The sequence below is a fragment of the Prosopis cineraria genome, unplaced genomic scaffold, assembly GCF_029017545.1.
Source record: "Prosopis cineraria cultivar Desert tree isolate PC_DT_omini unplaced genomic scaffold, ASM2901754v1 PC6, whole genome shotgun sequence".
NCBI classification, from domain to species: Eukaryota; Viridiplantae; Streptophyta; class Magnoliopsida; order Fabales; family Fabaceae; genus Prosopis; species Prosopis cineraria.
In genome coordinates, this window is record NW_026555337.1 from 10079327 (window position 1) to 10103710 (window position 24384).

The 24384-nt window shown below is 29.4% G+C and overlaps 1 protein-coding gene across 1 annotated transcript; it reads right to left on the reverse strand.

The window, feature by feature from the left end:
- Positions 1 to 5903: 5903 nt before the first annotated feature.
- On the reverse strand, positions 5904 to 7204 carry LOC129313843 (LRR receptor-like serine/threonine-protein kinase FLS2). Its single transcript, XM_054957249.1, has 3 exons — positions 6924 to 7204; positions 6513 to 6561; positions 5904 to 6426 (listed from the first exon to the last, which is right to left on the reverse strand). Exons 1-3 carry the CDS (start codon positions 7159 to 7161, stop codon positions 5904 to 5906), a joined length of 810 nt encoding a protein of 269 aa, XP_054813224.1. The 5' UTR covers positions 7162 to 7204.
- Between the last annotated feature and the right edge of the window lie 17180 nt (positions 7205 to 24384).

Here is a 24384-nt window from a genome sequence, read left to right on the forward strand (position 1 = left end):
TGTTTCTAAAATTTAAATTTTAGTGCCTTTTATTGAATATATCTATGTGTACTAACAGGATATTTTTGTTATTGATTAAAGGAACTGAGCGCCTAAAATAAGAAGAGAGTGGCCAAGAATGAATACCCTTACAGAGCAGGGAGGTTAGGGTATGCAGGCGTGGAGTAGAAAGAAGTTGAGGCCGAGGGATCAGATGTTACTATATCCCACCAAAGACTCTGGGTATTGGCACGAACAAATAAAGATGGAGTGATTGACAACCCTCGTGTGAAAGAGGTTGCTGAAAAAATTGTAAGTGTTATTCTTATCTATCAATTAATAAATGATTATTAAAAGGCATACTAATTAGCTCTACTTTTCACAGGATTCCCTCTCTCAAGAAGTATCACAGGGCAAGCTTCCTGAGCATGAGGATATCTTAACTAGAGCATTGGGGACCCCTGACCACCCTGGTCATGTTAGGGGTGTTGGCTTCGGTGTCACAAAGAAGCAATACTTTAGCAAGATTAAGAAGCGAACATCGGCTTCTTCATCCGAGGTCTAAGAGTTGAGAGAAAAGCAAGCTGTTATGAAGCAACAGCTAGAAGCCCAAGCAAAGTTAATTGACATGCTATTGAAGGGCCAGATCCCTAGGAGGCTTTTGGGTGACGTTAGCCCCAGCGGAAAAGATAGCTACACAGTCCCTTCAGATAAAATACCCGAGGTAATGCATTTTCTCTTTTAAATTTGCTCAACTAATTTTTTATCTAAACAACTAACATTCTTCATTTATTTAGGGCGAGAATGACTGCAACTATTTAGCAGACAATCCGTCACACAAAGTAGTTACAACGGGACGCGTGTATAATATTGCCGGGGACACAATCCATAACCTTCCCCTGCCACCCGATTGCATTAGGGTTTCCTTGCTTGTTGCAATCGACCTCAAGTATCCATTACCTTATCCTACTGATGAGATGCAGACAGTAGGAGATGCGTTGGGGAGCTTCGTTGCATGGCCCAGCCACCTTGTTATGGTTGGTACACCAAAGCCGACAAAGGACCCAAAGCCGCCAAAGGACCCCTTGCCACTAAAGAAAAAGGTATATATGATTTATATAATTATTTAAAATCTTTAATATATATATATATATATGTCTAACTTTTTCATTGTATAGCCAAGGGGGAAAAGCAAATTGAAGAATAAGGTGTCGGGCCATATTAAAGAGTCAGTTACGGTTTTGCAACATGCAGTACCTATGCCTGTTGTAGAAAATAAATTCCGTGACTCTCTTGAGACCTATGCTTTGGCTACGAGGATGATTCGTCAAGAGCCGATAGGGGATATTATTAATTTTGACGATGGGTTATTTGGTAGAGCATCATTTGAAGTCGTTCGGGATGAAATTTTGAATGAAATTCTCAAGCACGATATGGCGAGTACTAGTTTGATGACTTTCTACATGAGGTAATTCTTCAACATTTATTAGTTAATTTCTTGAATTATTTATGTGTGTGAGTATGCAAGCATATTAACTTGTATATTTTTTCACCCAAGTCACCTTTATACCTCATTCGTGGTTCCTGGTGGCCTCGAGTCAAAGATCAAGCTGGTTAATCCTCATGATGTCTCTCCCCACAATAATATTACAAAGGAAGCCCTTGAAAATCAAGTAAGAATGCTTTCGGATCAATTTCGAGAAAGGGAAGCAGCGAAGGATACTTTATTTCTCGCTCCTTACTGCCAAGGGTAAGTTGTTAATATTTGTTACGAGTAAATATTTTTTTATATTTATTTGTTTGGTAACATGTGCTGTTTCTTGTTAGGGGACACTGGATGCTTATTGTGGTTAATCCCGTTGCTCCAAATATATGGTATCTCGATCCCCTTAATGGAGAGCCAAGCAACAGGGAAGATATGGTGGTACTTTTTAATGAATAAGTTAGATTTTTTTACTTGTTATTTCTTTTTAATTTTAGTTTTCATTCATATATATTTCTCACATTCATTCCATAATTCCTTTTTAGAGCTGTGGTGTTGTATCGCACTGCGACCGACATGACTGTGTCCCCTAAGATGAGGGCATTCAAATCTTCAGAGAAATGGGTCACTGTTAAGGTATTCATTTAATTGGTCAAGTTTTCAATCAAGAAATTGTCTCATTATATTTTGCAATTTCATTGATATGTGTTTTTTTATAGTGTCCATTCCAGCCAGATCAAAGCTATTACTGTGGTTATTGCTTGATGAAGTTCATGAAGGACATTATCACTCATTCCCCTACCACATTATCTAACAAGGTATATATATAAAATTTAATTACACTTCAATTATAAATTTTAAACAATTTTAATTAGCTACCTATTAACTTGAAATTGTTGTAACTATTTGCTTACAGTACTTCGAGGACGTCTATTGTGTTCGTTATACGACTGCACATATAGAAGAGGTCCTTGAAGATGTGGCCCAATGTGTTTTCAATATGTGGGTAGCAACAGTAGTTAGGCCGGTACAATAGTTAGTTACATATATATACACATTTTTGGGCCAATTTTTATGGGATAGGCCACTTAATTTTGAAACATTAGTTTGCAAATAAGTTTAGGTTTTAAGGTTAAATGTATAGGAATTTTTATGTTAATTAGATAGGAGATACTATTACAAACATTCACTATATTGCATTATTTTTGTTGCTGGCTGGCTGTTTTTTATCTTTATCTGTATCTTTATGCAGGGGGCTGCTTTAAAAGCAGCTACCATATAAAAAAAATTATGTCATTAATACTTGACGGTTATTTCAAAATAACCGTCAAGTATCAAAATACTTAACGCTTGTTTCAAAACAAGCATCAAGTATTTGTAAATACTTGACGCTTGTTTTGAAACAAGCGTCAAGTATTTATGCTGGAAAGTGCATATTTACTTCATATATTTGATGGTTGTTTTCAAATAACCGTCAAGTATAAGATTAATACTTGACGGTTAAAAACCATCAAGTATTATTTCTTTAATATATGTCGCACCCTTACTTGATGGTTAAAAACCGTCAAGTATTGGGAAAAATAAGCGTCAAGTATGGGTATTTTCTGTGGTAGTGTATATTAAAATTAATTTTTTAAAAAATTAGAATATATAACTATATCGATCATGTATTGTAACTGATCTAAATATTAATACATCTATACTGGTTATGTACGGAACCAATATATATAACATTACATTCACTTATTTATTTATAAAAATACCACTGCTTCCTAATTCTACACTGTATGCATGTGAACTGGTGTAGACATGGGGTGTAAAAAGACCATTTTGTACTAGTGCAAACATACATTCTTTATGCTTTAATTAAAGAAACTCTACTATGATATTTTAATACATTTGAAATAGAATTGAAATTTATTACAACATTTTTATATAAATAAACAATTTTGTAGACTTTTTATATAAAAAAATCGGCAAACCTCCCCTCTCAATGAAGCTTCTCAAAAACAAATATACAATCATTTTATAAAACAATAGCAGTAGTAAGGGACTCTATTTCCATAAGCAAATAACAAAAATATAAATAATAAGAATGAGGACCTTAACTACAACTTATATGAAACATTTGACAATAGTCAGAGAAAGGTAAAACATAATATATGGATTTAAGTTTACATTAAAGGAAGTTTGATCTACAATTCTTCACTTTAATTAAATACTACAGCCCATCAATGGTCAACGAAAGGTACAACATCAACTAATGTATCTGAGACTAAAATAATTTCTAGCAAATAACGTCCCAACATTTATGAAGTTTAAAGGATAAAATGAATAAATAACAATGATTATAAAAATTAAAGAGACAACAACTTCATATAAAATATTTCATAAACTTTGGAATTAAGAAATTCTATATAGCCATAAATAAAATCTTAACCATTAAATTTATAATATCAAATATTTTTATCACTTAATCTCAAGAAGACAAATAAATGGAATAAATAAATATAATAACATCACTAATTAAAACCAATGCAATCTAAATTCACTAAATAATCAAAACTCATGTTTCTAGGGACTTATCAAAACAATTAACAAATGTGGACACATAATTCACGAGAGTAATTAACTAAATACAGGTTATGCCACAAAGACAAAGGTGGACATACTGTCCAAGTAATCAAATGCGACCTGAATTATGAAAATATATGTAAACACACAATCCATGAAAGTAACACTAACTAAATGTAGCCGAAACCATGAAATCAAACGTAGGTAAGAGACTCATGAATAACAAACATGAGACTAGAGCTCAAGAAAATTAAACTAGCTAGTCATTGACCATAGTGTGCCAAAGGTTAACGAAATTGCTGTTAGCAACTAATATTCTATGTAAAGTCCCTTCAAAATTAATTTTCAAATATGTAAGAAAAAAATCACTTTTGAAAATATAAATTTCTCTTTTTAGTATTAAACTCGCATTAGTTAATTAAAATAATCAATCTTCCAATTATGAAAATTGATAATCAATATTTCAAAAACTCTTTTACCAATTTTCATGATTTTTTTATTAAATAAAGAATTAATAAAATTTCTAAAAACAGTTTCATCAATCTTGCAAGTGTATGGTATGATTTCAAGAAATAGAGTTGTTTAATAAAAAAAAAGTACACGATGTTATATATATATATATATATATATATTTTGAATTTTTGAAAGTAATGTTTTTATAAAAAGAAAATTTTTTAATAAATTATTTGGTTCGTTGTCCACTTATCTACAGTGCTTCTAATCCTAAATTTTCCTCGTTTAAACTCCAATCAAGTTTCTCTTCCTCCAAAACATCTAATATAGATGATGACCGAAGGGAACAGCTTGTAGCTTCTTCACACTGAATTCGCGACTGCAAGACAAAGAAAGAAGGGAATACAGCCGCACAAAAATGAAGAAGGAAGGAGAATCGATGGAGGAAATAAAGAACAGAGGAGCTGTGTTCACTGTCAAAAATGCTGCAAGCCTGCAACAGTAGCAGACTCCGGACACGGCGACGATGCAAAACATGCAGATGTCTATCGATGTTGCTTCTCAAAGAGAAAAGAGAAGACCTGGCTGTGAAACAGGGGAAGGAGGAGAACGCTCAGCATCTGTTGCACGAAGAGAGGAATGATGAAAAACTTACGGGTGAAGCAGAGCAACGACGGTCACGGCAGATACACACGCCCACGCCGGGGTGAGTTACAAACGAAGGAGGACAGCAGAGGACAGAGATTAGACGCTTCTCGATTCTCCAAGACCCTCTTGCTCTTTCAATGAACTCGAAAAAAAGGAACCGAATTGAGGAAAGAAAGAAAAAATAAAGAGCAAAAAAATATTCCGGTGGTATTGGGGCAAAATGATAATTTTATAAAGGCTGAAGCATGAAAATAATGCACACTACAAGGATTCGAAAACTAGATCTCTTTAAATGCACAGCAGCAATAGTTTCCACTAAGCTAACAATTCATCTTGTTAAATCCACACCAAAAAACAATACAAGCACATTTAAATTATATAATTATAAATTTTAATTTAACTTAAATTCTTTTGGGTCATTACAGCTTTCCAATACATCCAGAAATTTGTAACCCCTGCAGATAAGAGATTATTAGACATGTCCAGGTACCTTAATGTGCTTCTTGCATTCATCTTTTGACACAATAATGAAGAAATAGATCCTTGAAAGGAGTTATTTCTTACGCTGAATGGGAGAACATTTGGTGATAAATGAGGGAGGTTGCCTTTGAATTTATTATAACTCAAATTTATGTATGAGGAGTCAGTAACACATCAGACATTTCCCAAGCAATTGTAATATTTTATGAACATAAGCATCCAAACTGTGTTGCAAAATTCCAAAAGTTATCTTGAGACTGAAATGAAATACTTGAGGAGACAATTATTAACACTTAAGAGATTTTTGTGTGTATATCCATTCAGGAAATATGGAATCCACCATGTGCAGCAAATGTAACTCTATCAGCTGAAAAGGAGGAACCCACAACAAATCAAAGTCAAAGATTAAGCTTGGAGATCCCATACCAAGAACTTTCAAATTTGAGAGTCTGACAAAATTTCTTTCAGACACATGCCCCATCAGGTGATTATCATGAAAAGATAACATCTCCAAGTTCAAGAGCTGTCCAAGACTTTCTGGAAGACTACCATTTACGTTATTTGAATTGAGATTCAAAGTAATCAAGGATGATAGATTTCCCAAAACAGGAGGAATAGGGCCAGAAATTAAATTCTCACTAACATCAAAAACTTGCAAGTGTTCAAGCTGGCCTAACCAAGCTGGAATTGGTCCACTCAATTTATTGCCATGCAAATCCAAGCTTTTTAATTTTTGAAGATTCAACAGTCTCTTTGGTAGTTCGCCATGAAGATAATTATAGCTCAGGTTGACAGAGGTGATGACATCACTTTGAATAACCAGTTTAGAAAGAATTCAGAGTTAAAAGCATTACCAGAAAGGCTAAGAACTTCAAGTGAAGTAAAATTTACATACTGGAGAGATGGATTTATGTTTTGAAGTTGGCAACTATCCAGGCGCAATTCTGAAAGGGAAGGAAGTGAAGTTGCTATTTGAAGCCAATCAACTTTCCCATGAAGATTAATGCCACTAAAGTTGATGTATTTCAAGGAGGAAAAATTATAAAGCCAATGAAGACTATCAATGAAAAATTCATTATATGATAAGTCAAGGTAATAATAAAAGATTAGAAGAATTTTGATCATACGAAGGAACATAATCATGTTGGATGATAGCTTGGAAGTCATGATTGCTCAGATCAAGATAGATTAAAAACTTGGAGCAATAATAGATAGAATTCATCTGCGAGACAATGATATTTCTTCTCTTCACAATCATAATCATAGGCTTCTAGAGAACAAGGAAGATTGAGTTTGATAACCCTACCTGTGGCGTTGTCACACCGAATTCCAACCCACTCACAACAATCTCTGCCATCATCTGACCAACTAGAGAGGATGGATGATGGGTCATCAATTGTGTGTTTGAAGTTTAGGAGGACACGGCGATCTCTTTCATGACACTGTTCTCTCAAACTATGCATGCCTTTGTGGAACATGATTGCAGATGTTAGTACCAACAGAAGCAAAAGATTGAAGATATGGGAGAGGAATAAGGTATCCATGATAACTCAAGAAATGGTTTGCTATGAACTGTGTGAGGGGATTGCCACCACCGTCGACTTGGTAAAAATTTGATAGCATATCCTAACACAGAGAGAGTATTCTATGGAATTAAATGCTTATGTTTATGACGTAAACCATGACACAAGTAGCGTAGAATTGGTTTGCAGTAGGACCTTTGGTGACGCATGACAAAGGATTTTTTGAAGAGTATCATTAATAAACATTGTGACATCAGTAGAATTTTGAAAGCAGGTAGTTGTTCCATCACTAAATGTCAACAATTACACAGACGATAGCTTTCCATTCTTTAATAATTTTGAAGTTTTTGCTTCAATAATCTAACTGCGATTAACGTTAACTATGGTTCAGCTGAATCGCGTCCAAAGTTAATTAGCTGAGGTTTTAAGTCATGCTTGGTTCAAAATATAAAACAGAGTCATTTTTATGATTATTTTTCCAACAACACCCATATATCATTTATTATTCGTTTCAAAAAATCAATGCATTAAATTTCAATTATTATTATAAGGTTCTTAAACAGAATTTTTAACATAATGAGAGTATAATTAGAAAAATATAAAAAAAATTAGGAGATTAAAGTTTTAACTAACTATTTTTAGAACAATAAAGTAGTTATACCAATAAAGTTTTAACTAACTATTTTTAGAACAATATAACAGTTATGCCAATAAAGTTTTAACTAACTATTGTAATACTTCATTCATCTCAATTTATAAAATATGTTTTGACAAAATCACATATATAATAAATTTTATTATATACAATAATATTAATTTTTTATAAAATTTTAAAATATAATTTATTATTAAAAAATAGAAAGAAATTTATTTAAAAAGTGAAATAATGAGAAGTAATATTAGAATGATCATCATTAATGAAATCTTTTTAAAAAAATATCTTATATTTTGGTATGCTAAATCATTTCAAAAAACATTTTACAAAATGAGATGGAGATAGTGGCAACTAGCAAATAACTTATTAAAAATACAAAATGATTTATTTTATGATAATTGCTTAAATCAACGGTCAAAATCCTCTTTCCTGATAACAATTTCATAATCAAAGTCGCTCAATTGAATATGAAGGTCCAGTTTTCACATTCGCGTCTCGTCCTTAAAATATATTCAAATTAAACTTTTGACCTTATGTTTTGGTTTTCATTTTCAACTGATCACATGTTCTTAAATGAAATCCAAATAAACAAATTCATTCTCGCATTTAATATCCTTACTAAAAGAGGGAGCATTTTTAAAAAAATAAACAAGTTTTTACATTATAATACTCCAATGATCTCACTTTATAAATATGTTTTTGGCAAAATCACATATATGAATAAATTTTATTATATATAATTTATCATATTAATTTTTCTATAAACTTTTAAAAATGTCATTTATTAATAGAAAAGAGTGAAAGAAACTTATTTAAGAAATGAAATAATGAGAAGTAATATTGGAATAGTCAAAGTTAATGAAATACTTTTTAAAAAATATCTTACATTTTAGAGTATCAAATTACTTTAAAAAATGTTTTACAAAATGAGACGGAGATAGTAGCAAATAATCCACTTATTAAAAATACAACATGATTCATTCTATGATAATTGCTTAAGTCAACAGTCAAGGTCTTATTTCCCAATAACAATATCATGGTCAAAGTCGTTCAATTGAACATGAAGGTCAAGTTTTCACATTCGCGTCTCATCCTTAAAATAAATCCAAATTAAACTTTCTGACCCTTATGTTTTGATTTTCATTTTCAACTGATTACATGTTCTTAAATGAAATTCTTTTTGGTGGGCATAAAATTTGAGTATCTAGCAGTAATGAGGTGCGGGGACCCAGGACTTGGTAGTCTTGCTAATTACTCCATCTGTTTCAATTTAAAACAGTTTTTTATGAACAGATTGTGAATACTAATTAATATTAATAAATACAGTTAGAAACTTAAAAATATAGATATAGAATTTTTAATATTGGGAGACAATTGAGCCATGTTGAGTTTATAATGTACGCAAATCTTTCAAGTAAAGTTGAGGGATGAAAATAATTATTAAACCCAATTTATAAGATACATTTGTGGATGATTTGATGTTAAAAAATATAAGATACTTTTACAAAAATAAAATTTTATTAATAATATTTTTTAATATTGTCATTCCATTATATTTTTTTTCTCTCTTTAATATTCTTTTAGTGGCCGTGGCTCCCAAGTTTTTTAAATTTTTTTAATATTATATAGAGGTTACATGTTTTTAGCTTCTCAAAATTTATAGAAGGTTTGTGTATATGCTTTTTAATACTAGCCCTCTTATTGTTAGATATTTGCTTCGCATAGTCTTTTGCAATGATGATTACATATATTTTTTCTGGATCACAATACAAAGTATTTTTTAGGAGCCTCACTTGATCTAAAATATAGGATATTTGATAGGCTATATATATATATATATATTCCAATTATATAGTACTATTATATTCTACTCAAGTAATTAATAAAGATATTTAAATAATTAAATTTTATATTTATTCTATTTAAAGGCACAATTGAAAAGATGTGATTTTTTTTAAAAAATAAAGATTTTAACCAATTTATTTTAATAACATAAATTAATTAACAATAACTTGTGTTATACTTTGGAGGGAGTATAAAATAAAAATTATTTAGATATTCCCATGGACACTGCCAAATACTCCCTCCGTTTTTATTTGTAGAAAAAAACTATATCACATAATTTAAAAAAATTGATTAACTACATTAATTCTGTTTGAAAATAAAAGAATTGGATTATAATACCCTTCATTAATTGTTTCTTATGACTATGAATGATAAAATTATGAGGGGTAATTTAAAAAGTTTATAATAAATACTTATTAAAAAATGTAATTTTGCTTATACAAAAAAAAAAGCTAAAAGTGATAGTTTCTTCTATAAATGAAAACAGAGGGAGTATAGTTTTAAAACTTATTTCCACTCCTATTCCTTTTTCCAATCTTTTAAAATTTAAAAATGTGTATCAAACAAGGCTTAATGGAGCAGTCAGAACTACGTAGTAGCTGAGAGTTGTGGCATTAGTAAGTTACTCCCTCTGATTAAAAATATAAAGTATTTTTTAAGAGATTGAATGTTATCTTTCAAGGGTATAATCATTAATTTTTTTAAAATACCCTTATTAAATAAATCATGTTATGTTTATTTTAAGATGAAATACTTTATTAAATAAAATAAATAAATAAATAAAAGCATTGTCATGTACGTTAATATCAGACCGGGTTATCAATGACTTTGGCCCAAAAAAAACAAAAGGAAAAGAAAAGACTGGGTTATGAATGACGCCTAAAGACAGGAGTCAGCGAAGACTTCTAATACTCACAATTTTATTTATATGCTAAAGAGCACTAACGCTGAGCAAGTTGAAGGTGTGATAAATACTTCCTTGTTTTAAATTATAAAATATTTTTAAATAAAATTTTATATATTAATAAACTTTATTAAATATATTTCATAATTTTATTTTTTAAAATAAAAATATAAACTTTCAAAAATATCTTTCATTTAATAACTTTAAATCTGCACTTACTTCCTCTGTCCTTATGTATGAACTGTTCTTAACCGAATCACGTAAACTAATAAAAGTTAGTTATCTAATTAAAATTATAGCAACATTTCAATTTTGCCTTCAATTATTGTAAATAAAAAATGAATCTCTTTTTTCAAAGTAAATTAATGAGAATACTTATTATTTTCTCTTTTTAATTTAATAAGAGTGTAATGGTTCATTTATTAAAACTATGCTAACAACATCTTATATTTAGGGACAAAAAATATTTAAAAAACTTCTTATATATAGGGATAGAGTGAGTAATTAGTATTAAATATAGAGAGAGAAAGAGTAGTATTGGAATAAGTCTATTTAATAAAATTTTAATTTTTTTTAAAGTGTCTTATATTTTAAAATGATAAATATCTCTTAAAAATATTTTATAATTTAAGATGAAGAAAATAATAAATTATATTTTCAGAACCCATGCATTCAATAATACCAGCACAAGGCTGATCTGTCCCCTTTTGCAATATTAAATTAATTTTATGACTCACTCTATAAATCACTCTCCATTTCACTCATAGCTGCTGGTGAGCAAGCAAAACCGGAGACACAACAAATCTTGATCTCTTCATCTCCCTCACCATTATGTCTCACCGTCTACTGGGAAATTTCTCGCCTGAAAATCTTGTTCGAGTTCTCAACTTCATTCCACACTCTCAACAATCCTTGATCCTGTGAGTACTTTTAGCTTTCAATATTTTCTCTCTTCTTCTTCCTCCTCCTCCTCCGATCCATCTCTCTCTTATCATTTTCTTTCACAGCGATGGCCATTCGTCGTCGTTTGGTGTCTTCTCTTTGATCAGGCTCTAATTAACAATCTTTTCTCATCCTCTTGAATGTTTGTTTTGGATCAGACGACGTCGTGGCGGGCCTAGAAGATCAGACCTCACCAAAGGACCACCTCCTCAGCATAACTTCTCCACTATGAGAGCTATGCTGAAGAAACTTATGCCCGCCGGCGACCCTGCAACAATGGAGGAATCAGAACAAACAACTGCTAAATGGGTCAAGTCAACGTTAGCTGATTCAGCAAACTGTTGAGCTCGTATAATATATAATTTTCATTTTTCATAGCAAGATCGAGAAATAATTGTATTTTGGAGTTTTGATTTGTAATATTTCAGTGTTCATTTGGAAATGCATCGTACTTCGTTTGAGAATGATCGATCATAGAGATTAGATTGGGATTTTAATTCAATCCTTTACTTCTAGAATCTTAAGTAATTCATATGTTCTTGTTAAATTGAGCATCTTATACACTGATTTAGATAGATCCTCCCTCTCCCTACCCTATATACCTGCATGCCAATTAAATTTAAAATAAATATGTAAATTATGGTAATCATAAGCTCAAATTTAAAGTTATAATTTATGGCAATTAAGTTCATAGATTTCAATTATTTTGCAAACAATTATTCTATATATTTTTCTATCTCATATACTCCCTCTGCCACATTTTAAAGAAAATTATAAATAATTTTTTCATTAAATGGTTGGGTCAAGTACACAGAACTTAATTTCTGTTAAATAACACAGAAGGATCGAATTTTTATAAATTAAGAAAATCATAGAGAACTACCACTAAATAAGCTCTAACTATGCTTAAACATGATCGCATATAAATAATTAAATATTTCCGTGTAATATTTCAGTGTTAGTTATTTGAAAATGCATTGTTGTTTGAGACTAATTGAAAGAGGTCAGATTGAGAGTTATTATTTCAGATCTTCCTGAATTTATAATTAATAAGATTTCATTAATATTAATTTTCTTATAAAATATTTATTTATAATTTTTTGAATCTCTTTTTATAATTGTATGACTCAAGTAATAGTCAGCATTAACTTTTTTTTAACAGCAAAGTGTTCCATGCATTGTTTTTAAATATTGAAGGAAAAAAATTACATTATAAATAAATTTAGGATACTAGACATACTTCATATGATGCACCCATACTTCAAATTATCTCATATATTCATATCAGTATCCTATCCGATACTAATAATTCTTTAATATGTATTTATAAAGTATTGGAATATTATTTTTAATTTCAAAAATTTAGTTTTTGATCCATATCCGAAACTTCAAAATTGTGAGTCGATACTTTTTTTAACTCTATTGACAATGGATGGGCATTAGATCCCAAATCTTATTGGGTGATGTGTAATAGCTTGAAGAAAAAAAATTAAAAAAATAATTAGTATAAGGTAAATTTACGTTAACGTATTTTGATTCGATTTTTATTGATTTTTGGCACACACAATACAATAGAGAGTGTGGCACGGTGGAGTTATGCCAGTATATAACTGTCAGGTTCCAGGTTTGAACCCTTTTAATATAAGAAAAGGATTTCTATTTGCTATTAGTTTGACTAAAATTACCATCATGCCCTTATTATTATTATTATTATTATTATTATTATTATTATTATTATTATTATTATTCTCTTCCCCACCTCCCTGATTCATTTTTCATATTCTGCATCAATTGAGAGAGAGGGTGAGAGAGCTCATCCAGAAGCTTCACCAATCGTCCTCTAATCTCTAGTCTCGTCGCCGTTCGTGGAGAGAAGTTGCACCAGATTCTTCTTCCTCTTCTTTTGGTCGTGTTGCCAGATTCTCCTTCCCCTGTTCCCTTCCTGTTTGTGTGTTGGCCCTTTCTTCTCTTTCCATCTTTTCGATCACTGATGAGGGAGACGAGAGTTGTTGTCTGTTCGCTCGGTCATCCGCCGTTGCAAGGAGCTTCGCAAGGTCACGACCTCTCCTCCTCCACTGCGTCGCTATTGTTCTTCTTTTCCTCATTCAATTGTCGCCGTGGTGATTGTGGGTGGCTGTGGGGAGTATCGGTCCTCCCTCTCCATTCCCCATTGTTTCGTTTGCGAGTAATCTTGCCTCTCTTTCCCCTTCGTTTGATCTGTGCGCACGTGTGATGAGTTGCTGCAACTGGATTCTTTTACTCGCAAATTCTATATATATTGGATTTTGAGTGGCAAAATTTTGATTTCTTTGTAGTGGCAAAATTCTTTTACTTTGTTTTTTCTAGCATTGATTACCTTTACCAATTAAGTTTCTTTAGCATTTGAAATCATAACATATACTTATAAGATTGATGAAATTATTTTGATTAGTTTTGAAAATTTTGGTTACCAAATAAATACAGGAAAGGACATTATTTATAAAATTTTATTTTGACAAGTATTAAATTGATGCTTGAAATGATTCATGCAAATTTGATATTAAGAGGGTAAATTTTATTTTAGAAATGACTATCCTCACATATTTGAAAAGTGATTTTGAGAGGATTTTAAGTAGAACACTGTTGCTAATGACATTTTCGTTAGCCCTTAGTGTACCATGGTTATGACTAGCTAGTTCAATTTTATGGGCTTTGTTCTCATGTTTGTTATTCATAGGTCTTGTACCTACATTTGATTTTGTAATTTCAAGCCGTGTTTGATTAGTATTACCCTCGTGAACTATGTATTCACATTTATCTTCGTAGCGTAAGCTGCGTTTAGTTATTTTCTCTCATGGATCGTGTCTCCACATTTGTTTTTGTAGCTTCAGCCTTGTATAGTTATTTACCCTTGTGGACTATATGTCCTCATTTGTCATTTATTCCGTAAAGTCCTCAAAATAATCCATGCAATTTATACTTTGTTGGTTTTATTTAGTAAATATTTATTTATTTTTACTTATTCTATTTATTTAATCTATTAATTTCTCAAGATCAAAGGATAAAATTACTCTATTATTGTAAATTTATTGGTTCATGATTTTAATCCCAAGAGATATTCTTTTCTTTTGAATTACTTACATAATTGCATAAGTTTATTTGATTTATTCTTTTAAATCTTATTTTTATTGGAATGTTATTCACTGAAAAACTATTTTTGATCTCAGATATTATAGCTGACAATGTATTTTTAGCTAACCGTGGAGGGGCTATCATTTGATTTGAAGTGAAGAAGTTGTCAATGTAAAAATTTAAATTATGCACAAGTATTTTATAAATCTTATTCTAGTTGCTCCACGTAGCTATAATTAGAACCCTTATGTGTATTATGCATAATTTTTCTATTAGAAGGAGCAAAACTCCTTTGTTGATGCTATTTGTATTGGAAAATATTGTTGTAGTATTTTCGAAATGTCATATTTTTAGGGGAGATTTTGGCAAAATTTTGACAAAAATATTATATCTTTTGTTCTTATTATTCATATTTAAAATGATTAATGTTGTTGTCAGATGCCTGCATAGTTTGGAAATTAGAGTTTCTTAAATTAAGGCATTCAAAATGTGGGTTTTGTCCTTATATTCCGTGTCGGTCACGCTTTATGTTTCAAGGCGTGACATGATGCATGATTCTTCAACCCCTCTACTTCAAAAGCTTGCTTTTAAGCTTCTTGTGGAGCCATACTCTTCATCATATTGTGAAAGGAATTGGAGTTCATACTCATTCATTCATTCAATAAAAAAACAAGTTGAATCCTGTGAGGGCAGAAGACTTGGTTTATGTCCATACTAATTTGCAACTCTTGGCTAGGAAAAGTGAATAATATAAACAAGGATACCACATATAGAAGCTATCCTTTTTACAAATGATGGTCGAGGAGAGAAGATATTGATATTATATCTATTAGTAGAGATTAGGTGGTAAGCAATTATGTATATATTGAATAAAAGCACAATTAATGATTATATTTTTCTTGATATTACTATAAAGGACTATATATGTTTTCTAGTTTAGATATTTTCTAAATTAAAATTATATTTTTAATATTTTTTATAAATATATATATATATGCACGTATCGGAAACATATCGTATCCTATATTTTTAAAAATCAAAGTATTGATGTATTAAATATGTATCGTATCCAATAATTGTATGGTATCCATGCTTCCTAGCATGCTCCTAAACAGAATAATTGAGGAATAAACTAAATTTTCCCAATAACTCTATATTCAACCCTCGAGATAAAATTGTTTTTAGATAATTATTTGTGGTGGGCCAATAATACATAACACGCAAGCAATTAAAGGGCCTCTTGTGATTAATGAGTTCAATAGTTAAAAGATTTACAGCAAGTTATATTTAATGAAGAAAACAACAATGGAGTCAAATAGAAAAGCCAATGGGTCCACGCCAACACACAAACCCAAGTCTCTAATGTTGTTAGTTTTGAGATAGTGCTGTTAATAAAGCATTTTTAGACAAAATTTCACATATCAATAAACCTCATTAAATACACTTAATAACTTTATCTTTTTAAAATAAAAATATAAACTTTCAAAAATACCCATCATTTAATATATTGAAAAGAGAAGAAACAGAAATTATTTATAGAAAGAGAAAGAGTAATATTGAAATTGGCGCATTTAATGAAACCTTAATCTACCCAAAATATGTTATATTTTAGAATAGAGAAACTCCTTCAAAAGTGCCTTATAATTGGGAACGGATGAAGTATTATTTTATCATAAGCCTTATAAGAATCTTATTATTATTTATGCAAATGATTGATGGGAAAATGATATTTCACATCTTGGAATATTTATTACAATTAAGGATCTTAAAATGTCATGACCTTAAATTTTAATTGGAATAAAAAAAATTTATCCCAAGGGATATCTTATTTAAATAATTTTTTAATCAAGTTTTATTTTTTTATTTTTAATTATAGGAAAATTTTGTGCTTTTTTTGGTAATTTTCTTGTGCCCTTTCTTGTGATTTTCTCTTGCTCTTTCTTGTAATTTTTCCAAATATTCTTTAATCAGATTTTATATCTCGCGTCAATGGAAAACAGAGCATTCTTGTATCTTCTATTCACCGACCTTAAACTTCTTTCTCTTATCACTATCGAGCATTTCCTCCTCACCTTCGACTTGTCTCCTCACCACCGGCTGTTTGCATTTCAGTTCCGTCAGCTGTTCGACCATTTCTGTTGAGTAGTGTCTTTGAATCTCTCCTCTATTTCTTCACTATTGTGTGCTAACAGAGGTGCATGCGTGTTCATATCTTTTCTTTTCTTCTCCTCATCAGTTGGACATCGATGTGTGCGTACATATAAGTAGTTTTAGATCTTCTAGCTTCACTGTAGTCCTCCTCTGCTCTTCCCTTATTTAATGTTGGCGTGCGTCTGTGTGTCATCTCAAACCTCTCTTTCTCCTCAGTTCTAACCGTTGCACATATGTATGCTAAGCTTCTTGTTTCTCCTTTTGTAATGGAAGATTCTGTCTCTGTTTTTCTTTCTTGTTGCTGCCGTGAATATCTTAAGAAATTAAGGAGTTGATTTGATTTGGTTGATACTTTATATAATTTTATTGGTATGTTAAGTTAAATGTTGATGAGAAAGTTAATATGGAAAGGTTTATTGTGAACTGAAATTTGAGTAATGCTCTGAAGATGTTTGTAATAATGCTTGAGTGAAGGATTTAGTGAATAAATGTTATTAAATTTTCATTTTGTTGGCTGACACTCTTCCCCTGCACCCACTGTCATTCCTCCCTCCCTCTGTATGCCAATATTAATGGAGGTAAAAAAGTCTTGAGCCCACTTATTTCACATAGTTTTTATGCGTGAATGACTGAATGGATGATTGAGGTTCCAATTTCTCCTTTTGGTTGCTACTGTTGTGACTGTATGAGAAGGATGGAATGGAAATTAAATTGAAACTGAAATTTTGGTTTAGTGCTGTCATGTGTAATGTCGAAGATGATGCTTTAATTTTCTTAAGTTAAGATTGATTTATTCAACGAAGAGATTGAAGTTAGGAAGTTGATTTACTTATTTATTTATATATTAGAGAATTTTGGAAAATAGAATATAAGAGGAAGATGTTGGTAGAGCTTAAAAAAAAATTAGTATATGTAAGGTATTTGATATAATGCTTATTAGAAGATATTTAATTTGATTTTTATTCATATTTTTTTAAACCTCATTAATCCTTGTGAGTGGTATATCCAAGTTGAGTACTAATGCTCTATGAACTTAAGTTGAAGATTCCAAATGAAATTTGAGCATAAAATTAATATCAAATTATTTGAATTCTTGAAAAAAAAATATGGTTGTGGATGAATTTTGTGATAAGAAATTGAAATTTTAAAAGAACTTATGAGGGCAATGGAAATGATATATGGTTGATGTTTGACAAAAAGATGAAGGGGAGATGTTATTTTAGTGGAGTATTGAGCTATGGCTTTTGAAGGATTTCATGTGTAAAGTTTTCTCTTAAAATTTCAAATTTACTATAGCAAAATTTTGATAGTAGAGATGTTGGGAGGAAATAATTGAAATTATAGATAGTTTATTTAAAAATCTTAATTTAATTTATACGGTATTTGAAGGAGGAAAAATTTAACTAATATGAAAAGGAGAATCCTTGAATTATGGGAATTTCAGGTAAGTGAATAGCGTCCCAGTTGATACTTCAATAAAAATTCCATTTATTAAAATATTTCACTTTTATGAAAATTCTTTTTACAAAAATAATGTGATTAGTAGATATTTTATTAATTAAATTACTTTATTTCATGAAATTATTTTACCAAAATTGATAATTTTAGTTAGTTATTAAATACAAGTTTGGATTTCAATTATGGAATTTCATTTTGAAAATTATTGAATTGCTATGGAAAATGATTCATGAGAGTTTGATATTGAAAATAAAAATTTTATTTTGAAAGTGATGATTTTCTCGCATGTTTGAAAATGAATTTGAAGGGGACTTTATACAGAAGAATTGGTTGCTAACGGCAGTTTCATTAGCCCTTAGTGCGCCATGGTAAATGACTAGCTAGTTTGATATTCGTGAGTTCTGTTCTCACATTTATTATTCGTGGGTCTCGTACCTGTGTTTGTTTTTGTGGCTTCCAGCCGCATTTGGTTAGCATTACCCTCATGGCCTGTATGTCCATGTTTGTTTCATGACTCAGGCTGCGTTTGGTTATTTACCCCTATGGACTATATGTCCACATTTGTTTTCGTGGCATAAGCTGCGTTTGGTTATTTATCCTCGTGGATTATGTGTCCACATTTGTTACTTGTTCTGATAAGTCCCTATAATTATGAGTTTTTAGTTATTTGATGAATCTATTTTTCATTAGTTTTGATTAGTGACATTTATAATTATTTAATGCAGTTATTTGCTTTATTGAAATTAAATGATAATGCTATTTTACATAATACTTTAATGAATCAAGATTTTATTTAAAATTACACAGAGGCCTTTTATGCTGAAATTTATTGAATATTGTTTGTGAAAATTGTCATCTCTAATGCACATAATTATTTTAAACCTTCATTTCATATATATTTAACTATTTATTGTTGGGATGCTATTCACTAAAAATTTATTTTGGTCTCAGATCCATTAGCTAAGGCTGATCTTACTGCTGACCTCTAAAGGGCATACCACTGTTCTAGGTGGAATTTTGCCTCACATTATCTCCATTTGATATAAATATTTGAACTAATGTATTTTATTTTGAAAGTAAGGTTTGGTGCTCCACGTAGCCTATAGCTAAGTTTTTATTTTGATATATATTATCTGCTGGCTGGAAGGAGCTAACTCCTAATTGATACTATATTGTGTTGTAGAATTTTCGGGAGATCCTATTTATAAGGGAGGTTCTACTAGAATTTCTACAAAAATATTGAAATTTTCAATATAATGATTTCTATTAAGTATGTTATAATTTTCAGTACAAATTCAATTATGTTTTAAAATGAAAATATTTTTAAATTTTGGGCTTAAGTGATGTGTGATATGATTCACATCTCGTGCCAGTCACCCTCTATTTTTGGTACATGACATAAAATTATAGGATTTTAAAAAAATACCATGGTTTTTAGTTGAGATTAAAATTTTTTAATTAAATTTTTTCAAGTACAGATGTATCTCCATTTATATTTTTAGAAGTCATTTTTACACATTTTCAGTACCAAGTTTTTTCATTTCTTTTCAGTAGTCATTTTAGATGTTTCAATACTCATCTTCCATGATTTTTGTATTGAAAAGAATTAAAAATAAGTGTTTTTCAATAGTGAAACATCTAAGGTGACTATTGAAAAGTTGAAAAAAAATAAATACTAAAAATGCTAAAAATGACTATTAAGTGGAAGATGGTTACTAAAAATTTGAAATATAAGTATTAAATTTTTTTTAATTCCAGTTAAGAATTATATATATTTTTTATTTTACAATTTAAAATTTCAAGACCAACTTTAAATAACGTTTTTAGGGGCAGGTCTTTAAACGTTATTCTCCTATGATTGATTCATGTAGTTAACTATATATGTAAATATATAACATGGAGTAGTTGATTATGTGCTATTGTAAGGCTTAACCGATAATGATTCAGGTCACATAAGAACATGAAAGGGTCTCTATCCTCTTTCATACAGAGAATTATCAAGTCAGAAGTCTCTTAATCCGACTTTCAAGCTTTCTTAGAACTTCTTCCTTTAGACCATTACAGCATAGCCTTCCTTCATTTTCTATTAGAGGTGTAGCCATAGTAACACATAACCAGTAATCCCTCTTATAGGATCATTGTGGAATTACAACTTTTGTTAAGGATAAGATAATAATTCCTCCTTAATTCCCAAAAAAGAAATTACTCAGGCATACTTGTTAATCTTTAATACTTGCAAAGGTTGAAATAATTGAAATAAATAATTTTATTGACAGTAAGAGATCAGAGAAAATTTTGAACTCAGATTACAAGAGAGAGAGAGAGAGAGAGAGGGCAAATATTGAGTTTGTAAAGATTGAGCGTGTAAAGATTGAGTTTGTAAAGATTGTATTGCCTATGAGATTACAAGGCTTTATATAGAGTTGACATACTAACCTTAGTTACATGACTCAGGTTAATTGAAAATAAAAAGTAACCCTAATAATTACAAAAGACAAACCTACTTTTGACTAATTATAAAAGATAAAGAAATAATTACAAGAGACAAATTAACTTTCGGCTACAACTTTTCTTTGTCTGCCATCATGTCTGCCACCCCTAGTTGTCTTCAATTGTCAACAATTACTTTTGTCTTGTCAGCTACTTTTCTGTCATCTTCTTCTTGTCTTTACATGTCAGCAAAGTTAATCCAGAATGTTTATATTGATAGAAGGGTTTTCATAATCTTTCTTAAATTTTTCTTTCTTCACAATACTTACATTTGTGGTTTACATATTCAGACAATACTTGACATATTTTCTTTTTAGTTCCTTCATCATTTTCCATTTGATTATTTCTTAGTTTGTCATACCAATTATTAAAGTTTCTTGAATTCCTGCTACTATTTCTCCTTACTGAGAATATACATGTGGTAGGTCCAGTGAAGTAAGCCTATTGAGCTTCATCAGATGTTACTGTCCTGTGAGTTCTTAGAGAATAATATTCACTTCTTGTGCTCTGATTATTGAGATTTTATGTTGAAGGTCTTCATCATTCATAATGTCCTCTTTTTCATCTTCTTCATACTCAAAGGGTCTTCTTGTTACTCTAAATTTGATCAGATTAATTGGAGGATAAAATTTTTTTGGAGTTATTTCAGCTATTGTTGAATAACACCGAATATAAACTCGATATTGAGTTACAATTCTAAAATAGTGTTTGGTAGCTACTTTGATGGAATCTGGAAGTCTGGATATTTCTGACATATCATTAGATGGATATATTTAGTATACAAAACCATAGTTAAAGAGGGTTTTTACAAGTTCTAGGTTAGTTTCTCAATATATAATGACTTTGTTAAAGAAATAATGAAAAACATATTTGATATTATTAGTTCTTGGAAGGAGAAAATGGTTGGTCTTATTGATGAGGAGTTTGAGAAAATTATACTGGTTAGTGTTTTTAAAAAATGGTGAGGTTACTAGACTTGGACTTCTTCTCCTTGAAGAGGTAGAAGTTGAAGGATTATTTTGAGGTGTTTTTGTTTCTATTTCAGCTTTAGATTTTGGGCTTATCTTACTATTTCAGTAAATGGAGTTATTGAGTTAGATCTAGTTAGGCTATGAGGCCAGAATTGGGAATATGATGTTTGGGTTGAAACATTAGTTACTTGTTTTTTTAAAGATAATGGTTCCTTAGATTTCTCTAAGGCCTCTACTTTACTTGTCAAAATATTCACCTCTTTTATGAGATGAGCTACTGTTCTAGATAATGATTGAATATTGGTATTTAGTTGTTCAGCAATCAAGCTCATGTTCATTTTCAGAATATTTGCCTTCAAAATTACTTAGTCTAATAGGGTTATTATTTCTTTTGGAGAACCACCACAATTATTTGTTATCATACTTGTCTCTCTTCTATTTGGCTCCATCTAGATAAATAATCTGCAATAAGATTATTTTTACCTTTGATATATTCAATTTCATAATCATAATATAACATATCAAATTACCATTTAATTAACATTTTATTACATAATTAAGTTGTTTTTATTTCGTTATTCAACCAATATTTTACTTGAGTATTATCAGTTCTTATAATAAATCTAGTATTAACTATAAATAATTTAAATTTTTGTACAGCTTTAACTATTGCTAAAAATTCCTTCCAATTAGAATAATATCTAGTTTGAGATTTATTAAATTTTTCACTTGTATATCTAGTTATTACTTCTTCTTTATTATTGATGTGATATAAAGCTACTCCCCAATAATTTTCACTAGCATCTGTGTAAATTATTCATATTACATCACTATTTACTGGAATAGTTAATTTAGGTAGATTTTGACATAAAATTTTTTATTGATTTACTATGTTTTCTTTATCTTTATCCTATGTCCATATTGTCTTTTTCTCCTGCTAATCTACTAACTTTATCTGTTACTTTTGATAAATTTGGAATATAATTTCTAGCTTAATTTACTAATCCTAGAAATGATTGAAGTTCTTTCTTGTTTTTTATTTCATTAAATTCCAAAATCTTTTTACTAATATGCTCTTATAATTCTATTCCATTATTAGTTATATATTGGCATAAGAATCCTATTCTTTCTTTTCTTAATTCAACTTTCTTAGATGATATATTTAATTCTTTTTCTTCTATTAATTTTATAAATTGTTCTAAGTATTTTTCATGTTCTTCTTTATCTTTGAAAAATATTAAGAGATAATTTATATATATTATATAGTAAAATCTTTAATTGGTAATAATAATTTTGTCACATATTTCTAAAATATACTAAGACTATTATGAAATCCCCTTAGTAATACATTCCATTCATATAATCCTTTAGATGTACTAAAAATAGTATATTTTCTACTTTCTTCTTCTAATTTTATTTGAAAAAATTCAGATTTACAATCAAACTTACTAAATATATTTTTTTTTCCTCTTATTAGATTAAATAAATTTATTTTTTGGATTGGATATCTATTTCTTATTACTAATTCATTCCATTTTTTATAATTTATGGCTAATCTAGATTTTTTTCTTTTTTCTTTACTATGTTTTAGTACAATCATTGTAGGTGATAAATATTCAGATCTACTTTCACTTATTAAATTATATTGTCTCATTTCATTTATATATATTACAAATTATTTTTTATCATTCTCTGTCCATGGATAAGGTTTATAATTTATTTCTTTACTATAATCTTTTAATTCTATTTTTGCTAAAGGTTTATATTTTTCCCAATGTATTAAAGAATTATCACTATAATTTTCTAATAATATTTGTTTAATTGTTTTTCTTTTTACTTCTTTTGCAATATTTAACATTTTTATTGAATTTATAACTTCATTATTATATAAAGGTTTTTTTATTAGGTAAGAATTGTACTTAATATTGTTTTCTTTTTAATTTTTTTATCTCTTCTACTATAAGGTTTTGTAATTATAATTCTCCGTGCTTGATGATTATAAGGTGTTGTAAATATTATTGTCTTTTTAAATATATGTAAAGGATAATATTGTTCAAAAAAATTAATTCCTAATATTACATCATATGAATTATCATTGTATTGATTTAATTTTTAATTTTCAATTCATACTCTCCTATTTGTATCATTATATTTTTTTCTTCTAATTCTATACAATTTATTTCTTTTCCTACTCCTTGCATTCTTAATATTTTATATTTTTTCATAATTCATTTGGTAATACATTTGCTTTTGCTACAAATATATTTGCTCTTGTATCTACTAAAGCATGATATTTTCTTGATCTATATTTTTGATAATTGAATTTTATCAATATGTAATATAATTTTGTCATATCAATTTTATTTTTTGGATAACTATTATTTGATGATTATATTTATTATAATTCTTTCTTTTTGTACTCTATAGGGTTTAACTTGTTCCAAGAAATATTTTCCTAATATTATTTTATATTGATTATTATTATCATTTATTACCCAAAATATTATGTTTATAACATCTCTTTTATTTATTCTTATTAATGAAGATGTTTATTTCCTTCATTTATTACTTTTAAGTTATTATTTGTTAATTCTAATGTATTGTACTTCTTTCTTTTTCTGGGTCTACTAAAATCATAACTTCAATCCCTGATGCTTCTTGTTTTACTTCTATTAATATATAGTTATTATTTTCTTTTGGTGTTTCACGTCTTAATG